This window comes from Brassica oleracea, chromosome C5 (assembly GCF_000695525.1).
Source record: "Brassica oleracea var. oleracea cultivar TO1000 chromosome C5, BOL, whole genome shotgun sequence".
Classification (NCBI taxonomy): Eukaryota; Viridiplantae; Streptophyta; class Magnoliopsida; order Brassicales; family Brassicaceae; genus Brassica; species Brassica oleracea.
Genome location: NC_027752.1, coordinates 4,208,180 through 4,216,455, shown reverse-complemented (window position 1 = coordinate 4,216,455; position 8,276 = coordinate 4,208,180). Strand labels below are relative to the sequence as shown.

General features: G+C 30.7%; 1 protein-coding gene across 1 annotated transcript; it reads right to left on the bottom strand.

Moving 5' to 3' along the window:
- Positions 1 to 1,081: 1,081 nt before the first annotated feature.
- Positions 1,082 to 7,034, bottom strand: LOC106344299. The gene is made up of 8 exons (XM_013783703.1): positions 6,490 to 7,034; positions 6,325 to 6,411; positions 5,402 to 5,584; positions 5,156 to 5,326; positions 5,008 to 5,060; positions 4,635 to 4,639; positions 1,603 to 1,745; positions 1,082 to 1,510 (listed from the first exon to the last, which is right to left on the bottom strand). Exons 1-8 carry the CDS (start codon positions 6,559 to 6,561, stop codon positions 1,082 to 1,084), a joined length of 1,143 nt encoding a protein of 380 aa, XP_013639157.1. The 5' UTR covers positions 6,562 to 7,034.
- Positions 7,035 to 8,276: the final 1,242 nt, after the last annotated feature.

Below are 8,276 nucleotides of genomic sequence, written 5' to 3'. Positions count from 1 at the left end.
ATCTCGTCTCACGTAGTCTTCGAACACCAACACATCACGTACGCTTCGAGAACCAACATAAGGTGGAGAAGAGAACTTTGGATGTTACGTGAATGTAAGATAATTAAGGAATGTAATGTTTGCATTTAAGACATGCGTTTTTTAACTAACGTTCTCCAAGCGACACGTGTGCAATTTTGTAAATAAAAACCTCTCATGAAACCACATCAGATTAGAATTTTAAGAAAACTTTTTTAAGTGCTTCTCTTTTAATATATAGGGGATTTGAATTTTTACCATTAGAACTAAAAAAACAGAGAACTAAGGTCTTTCCTCACAATGGAGAGATCCATACATTTATTGAACAAGTAAGATAGCAGTAAATATCAAACACACATCTTTGACAAATCATTGCAATCGATAACTAATGCCATGGTTTTGATAAATATATTGTATTGGCTTTTATTACACATATTTATACTATTAAAGCATGATCCTATTGTCCTTTTTACCTTAGTCTGCCATTTCTTTAGTAACATTGCATGTTCATTAAGGGCAATCAAGTAATATTAATAACACATCTATATTGAGCCATTTTTTGGGATCCAGCCCACTGTCCACATCAGAACTCTCTTGGGCCATTTGGGCCGATTAAAAAATCAGATCCAAATCTCACATTTTTTTTTCCTTTGGGTCATTGAGTCTAAGTTCAAATAATTTTTTTCAACCATTCTTAATTATTTTTTTTCTTTCTTAATATAATTTAAGCATTCATAGAAGAAAAAAATTGAATTTTTTCATTGAAATTTAAATCTTTATTAAAAGTATATAATTTTTTTTATTAAAAATATTAGCCACATAATAAAATTAATTTATCAGAGTTATACCAACTTAATTCATTAAAGAAATAAAGTTTAATTTTTTAAACATAAATAGTCATTTAAAATGAAACACGATAAAGAAAGATAAAAAGTTTAAGTCTTTTATAAAATAAAACACAAATATATGAAATATGACATTTACTAAATATTTGTCAATTGAAAAAAAAAAAAAAAAATCTGCGCTTTGAAAGCACGTATCAAAATCTAGTTCATTCTTAAAACTAGACAAGAAAATAAAATGACAATAACAACAAATAGACAATAGACAAGTAATCTCCCCGAACAGACTCGGAACGGAGTGGTCCCGGTCCTCCGTAGTAAAAGTGCGTTCCACAGACTTTACTGTGACTCTTCCTAATCGTATAGGAATCGCCACCTATTACAAAGTCTTCAATCGGTAAAAGGGTACGGTTCTCTTTTGCAATCCGGATGTTGCAGAAATATGCGGCTTGTCTGAAGCCTTTATTCGGATATTTACCCGAACCCATCTGGAGCGTAGTGTTCCTGCCAGAAGTATTGCGGTACACTTCGCGGCCCCATTGTACCGTGGTGGCGTGATCGGATAGGCTGGTGAAAATCTCTGCAGGCCAATATCCAATCGGCTCGATGTTTTCACCCATACCCATCCACCAGTTAACCGTAAACACATCCTACAATTTTTATTCATTATAGTTAAAACAGATAGTACCTTTTAATTTTCTATTTACTAGTTATGTAGAATTTTTATATTGGTAAATTATACCTTCCAGAGCTGTAGTGTGATAGCAAATTGATCTCCCCCATACGTGGACGTACGAGTGATCGCAGCTTCGAGAGCAATAGTGTTGCTTACATGGACAAAGCCAACACACTGGGTACTATAGCACCCAGTATTTAAATATGCATCTCTCTGCATTTAAACGTCATTATTAAAAATTAACTACAGTTACATTTCACATTTCATTTGCAATGTAAATCTCAGTAAAAACATTGCTTTGTAAAAGCAAAATTATATATTTTCAGTGAAATTATGTATTTTGACTGTAGTAAATACATTTTATATAACAAAGATCCATAACTTGCTGAAAAACTGTTGCCCCCGTTTATTTGGGGATCAAAATCTATTGTTGTTAATAATCTATGTCAATATCAAACAGTTTTTTATTGTGTCCACATCTTATTTATTAAAATAGAAGTCACAACTTCTTTTCATGTGTGATGTTTAAAAATAGGTCATCACTAGAAAGTCATTAATTTAAAAATATCATATAATTATCATCATTAACTGAAAAACATCATATGATCTTATCCATTATACTAAATAATATTTTTTTCCCCTTAACACTGAACTGTATTTAAATAAGTCACTAACCATTAATTAAAAACTGCTCTAAAGTGGGAACTATTTATTCTTAAATAACTAAACAATTATAAACATATAAACCAAGTATAAGGAATTAGATATGTTTATAAACAACTATAAAATGCAAGTCATTCAGTGTAAAAAAACATGCCAGTTATTAACCCTTTGTTCATTAACTGAACAAATCGGTTCAAGCTAACTTTGGGAACGATTTAACATACTCATATTTTTGTACAAAATTATTTATATTATATACCCAGTATCATATCATGACTATTTTAAGTACTCGGAAAACTTACATGCTATACATATTTGTACTATATTGTATACATATCATGTCCAAAATGAGAATAATGTAAAATCAAACCAAACAGATTAGATAAATAAACAAAATAAAGACTATATAATATAAATTTCCTTTAGAATATTAAAATATCAAAACAATCACCCACATTCAGTTAACAAGTCAAGAAAAATTTGGTATATGTATCAAGCAATATCAGTCTTTCATATCTTCTATTTAAAACATTTTCAACCAAATCTTACCAAGGTAAAATGAGATACAAGAAATCAATTTAGATCTCTTATAACAACTTCAAATATCTTTTATCTATTTACATAAAAAATACCAGTGAAACTAAGGCTGGGCTAAATACCCGAATCCAAAAAACCGAACCGATTCTGATCTAAAAAAAGTACCAAATCCAACCGTAAAATATCCAAACGGGTTCAAAATTTTGGTATTTAGAAAATTGAAATCAAACCCGACCCGAACATAAATATTTTAGGTATCCAAAATAATTTTATTTACTCAAATATATTAATTATTTTTAGATTTAGTATATAAAGAAATATCTAAAATATATAACATATTTTAAAGTTGTTCAAAATATTTGAAAGTATATATAAATAATCAAAAATAAATTTCTAAGATAGTCGAACAATACTTAAAACACTAAAAACACTTGAAATATATATTGATTTTCTATCTAAATATTCAAAGTAAACCAATTTTAAGTTAAATTTAGGTATTTTAGTATAGTTTCTTAAAATTTATATGTAATATATTATTTTAATTTTAATTTCAATTTTTTAAAAATAATTTAAATGGTTTTATCTAAACCTGAACCAAACCGAATGAAAATTTATAAATACTCGAATGAGACTAAAAGTTTTAACCCCGAAAAACCCGAAATTAGAATATACCCGAACCAAACCCGAATGGATATCCAAATGTCCACCGCTAAGTGAAAAATATGATATACCATAGAAAATATTGATTAACATATAAAAGAAATCGCTATCTTAAATACCATAAAATCTTCATTTAATTTCCATATATTTAATTAAAAAAATCTTGATACACGAAATCAAGTTAGATTTTCCATTAAATAAAAACTCCAAACCTTTAATTATCCATACTAATTGAATATAGATTTACCTTTACAACCTTCAGAAAATCTAAAATAGTAAAATATTTATTCATCAAATGATGTAGTTCAATATTGTAAAATTGTCATAAAATGCAATAAATTATTAAATTCATAAATTATTTTTATTACTTTTTGTTAATTATACTTTTAGATATGATATTTAAATAATATATGATTTCAATACAAAAGTAAATCAATCAATTAAACTTTGCATATTAAAAAAAATATTAAGTCGTCTTATAATTAAACGCAAATTCAATGAGACAAATATATAATAAGAATCTACAAATAAATGTGATGGTGAAGCAATCAATTAGATGACAAACATGTAAAATATAACATTATTATGTTTCAATATTTGTATGGATGATGTAAAAAAGAATTTTTACGTTTATAAAATTAAAATCTTAATCCGCACGGTTGCGCGGGTGTTTGTCGTATTCCTCTTATTAAAATTGCATGCGTATACACACTTATCCATTTTATTAAAATAGAGTCATTCTACAAAATCTACTATACAATTGTCATAGTTGGACTATTGATTAATATATAATGTACTTAAGAATGTTAGTAGTAAATAAGTCTTGACAAGATCTTTATTTAATATCTTAGATAATAGTAGCTTTTAATCAGTTAATGTCATTTATTATATTAATATTCTAACTGTTAGATATTTGTTTATGTTTTAAGAGAAAAATATTTATCTTGTAAGACGTATAGTCTTCCAAATAATATTTCATACAGTCCAAACAAATTTATGCTCAAATAAAATAACAACCGATATCTAAGATACCCATTTAGATAGACATGTGTATGTGAATAAGTCATGCAAAGCGAACTTATTGTACGTTTTCAAAAAAAAAAACTTATTGTGTAAACAAACATGCATGGGTGCAATTACATCAAAAACTAATAATACCTAGATATTGAAATAAAGTCCAACATCATTTACTAATTTTTTTTTATAATTTTAATTATGAAGACCATTGAAAACAAAACCCGCGCTTATGTTACTCTAGTATATCTTATAACAGTGTACACAAAAGGTACTCAAAATTTTATTCATGAACAGGTATTACAAAGTCAAAATCAGAAATAAGAACAGCATTAACAGGGTATTTAAGAAGATTTTTAGGAGGGAAGAGACCACAAAAATGGGGAAACCGAGGAAGAAGAGAGTCAAAGGTAGCCAAATAAGAAACGTTTGTAGTTGAGTTTTTTACTGTGTACGGGCTCCGCTAACACATGTCGGTCCGCGATTGATTCTTTTTTTAATTTTTGTTTTGTTTTTTAAATCGGACAAAAAAAAAAAATTAGAAACCCATTTGGGTGTTTGCTTTAATCATGCTCTAAGAAGATCAAGATGATGTACGTCCAATACGTAAACAGTTGTGGTTGGTGGTCCCCATATCTGTTCGGGTAGACCTAGATTGAAAAAACAAAACTTTATAGTTAGTAATTAAATTCCGTTTTATGAAATATTTAGTATATAAATACCAAAAGAATGGTGTATTACTGACTTGCCACCCCGCCTCTATCGTGTTAAGATTGTTTTCTTCGTACTGGCCAGACACGAGCCAGATTTGCGCCAAGCTGAAATCGGCTGGAAACTCTACAATCGGACTCCAGACACTCAATGAAGCTTTTTTGGTGCCGTAAACTGGTTGCCATTTTATCTCTGCGATTGCATACTATTTTGTACACATACATAAATTAGTAACATTATTACTAGTCTTGTTTTAACAAAAAGAAAAAATTAAACTTGCCTCATGTCCTTTTGTAGCTCGATCGGCTGCATTAGGAACCAAGGGATCATATTTCGTATGGGAAATGTTTTTGTCAAATCTCCTTATTGAAATGGTCCCACGCGGGCAAGTTATTCCCTCCGAGTGCCAAACTTGCAAACCAAATCCATCGTCTTCTCTTTTCACATGATCGCTAGGGGTTTCCTGATTCAAAACAAACAAAAATGGAGTGAGATATTAGTATTGGATTTGAATAATTCAACTTGAAGCAAAGATTAACACAGAGCCTCACGCAAGAAAACAAAAGGACTAAGAACGTTTAACAGGACAAAGGTGCATCATAATGAGATTTATAAAGAGTCATACAGAAGGTCACTTGTGGGAAAAAGACAAATGAAGAGAAATATGTGTCAGCGGTGATGCTGATACATAAGAAGTGAGTTTTTAAAATCAGAGAACAACATGATGATGCAAGAGCCTAACTTGGTGAAGTAAATTAGTTAAACTAAGGTTGTAAGTATCAAGAGGCCAAGAGGGATTATGGAGCATTGAGATGTTGTTGAGATTGAACCTTCATTAAATTCTCCAAAAGAGTAGCAGAGAATAAGCTACAAAGAAGAAGAAGCGTGAAGCACAAGAAACAGAGGAGTAAGAAGAAGAAACGTTCAAAGGTTTCTGATGAGGTTTAGGACAGGACAAAAGTTTTGTGGTTATGCAGGTTGTACGAAGACATCTCAATACAAGGAAGGCTATTGAAAAAATATATATACGAAGGATTTTTGAAGCATTTCTGATACAGAAGAGTTTGTCATACAGGGTCAAAGACGGTCTCAGTGAGTTGAAGACGGGATTGTGTCAAAATTGTTCCTAGCAATGTTGAACTAAGCGTATAAAATATCAAAAATTGTTCCTAGCTTTGACTACATCTTAAAATAAAAACATACCTGGAATATGTGATTTTTCAGCAGAGGATTCTTCAACGAGGGTTGGTCCATCGTGTTGAGGCAGTCTATTACATCGCCGTCAGGGCTCTATCAGAAAATAAAAAGGATGATCAGTACATGTAAGTTAAATCAATTTTTAAGTTAATATTTAAAAGTATTAATTACCTGAATCGTCAATATTGGTTCACCGACTGAGATTCCGCAAGAACTGAGTAGTAACACCGCCATTGTGATCATGGCTATCTTGGTGCTACCTCGATCACGCCTTCTTCCATCCAGATATGAACAGATTCTCCAAAAGAAGTAAATGGGCCATTGTAGGAGGTTTGATCCGAGGAGAAGAGTAACAATGGCAACACCACAACTGAAGAAGACTGGTATGTTCTTGCTCGGAACAAATGACACGTCATCACAAGACGCGAGTTGGCTCCTCGTCCTAACTCCCGCATGTTCATCAGATCACTGATACGTCATCACAAGACGCGGAGCTTCTGGAGGTTGGTAAAAAGACAAGAGGGCTCTTAAGGTTGCCAAGAGGAAGAGAGAGAGAGAGAGGAGATGTCTAGTGTTCTCCTCAAGATGAGATCTGGTGAAGGTGCTACTACTGAGAAGAAAAGGTAAACAGCTTAGTCTTCTGTGTTATGAAAGCTTTGTTATATTTGGAACTCTTCAACTTCGGTTCGCTCTTGCAAATTAGCTTTATGCTCTAAAAACCTTTGTGTTTGTGTTTTGCTAGTAATATAGATTAATGTTATTTCATTATGTTCCGGTTTATCATTAAGCTTTTCAAACTTGCTACTTTTCACTAAAAGAGAAAAAAGAGAAAAAATATATAACTTGTTCTTATTAAAGTTGCATGCGTGTACACACTTATCTATTTTATTAAAATATAGTCATTCTACAAAATCTATTATACAATAGTTATAGCTGGACTATTCATTAATATATAATTCATTTAAGAATATTAGTAGTAAATAAATCTTAATCATATCTTTATTAAATATCTTAGATAATAATAGATTTTAATCAATTAACTTCAATTATTATATTAATCTTCTAATTGTTAGATATTAGTTTATGTTTTAAGAAAAAAAATTATTTATCTTTTAAGACGTATATATAATCTTCCAAATACTATTTCATACAGTCCAAACAAATTTATGCTCAAATAAAATAACAATTGGTATCTAAGATACCCGTTTAGATAGAGATCTTTCATTTTGAAAATATCATATACTCAAAATATATTGTAGGGATTTTTTTACATGCAGACTTTATTTGGTTGCTCAAAAAAAAATTGTGCGCGGTTGACAAAAAGACATGTGAATGCGAATAAGTCATCCAAAACGAACTTATTGTATAAACAAACATGCACGGGTGCAATGACATCAAAAACAAATACCTGGTTCACAGATCCATCGTGGTAACATTAACCTAGTCTTCTTTTTCAAAAAAAAAAACATTAACCTGGTCTTTCAGTCAAAAAAAAAAAAAAAAACATTAACCTGGTCTTGAGAGTTTTAACCGATGATGGCAAACATGGGATGGTGTCGGAGTTTAACACCGTGTTCAGTCATAGAGTCTTAATACGTTCATCCACTTTCTTCATCATTCTCACACCAAGTTTTGTTTCTTAAACTTTAAGCCCGAAAGGAAACTCTATTAAACACATGAGTTTTAAGCTTTTTGTAATAGGAGTCAAGGGTTTTTCAGTTTGAAGCCATGACCACGTTTAAAAATATTCTTTGTTGTCTGGTTAAACATCACAATTATAAACAAAGTTGCTAGCTTTGTAGGAAAAGCAACGAAGCAGAGTATCAGGTATCGAGTATTGATACGTAATGTCTATAGATGATTATAATATTCCTTTGTCCATTTTTGGAAAAATCCCAGAATAGAAACCTCTGACCATAATGGCAACCACCAGCCTCCGGTCCCCCCACCCATTCTCT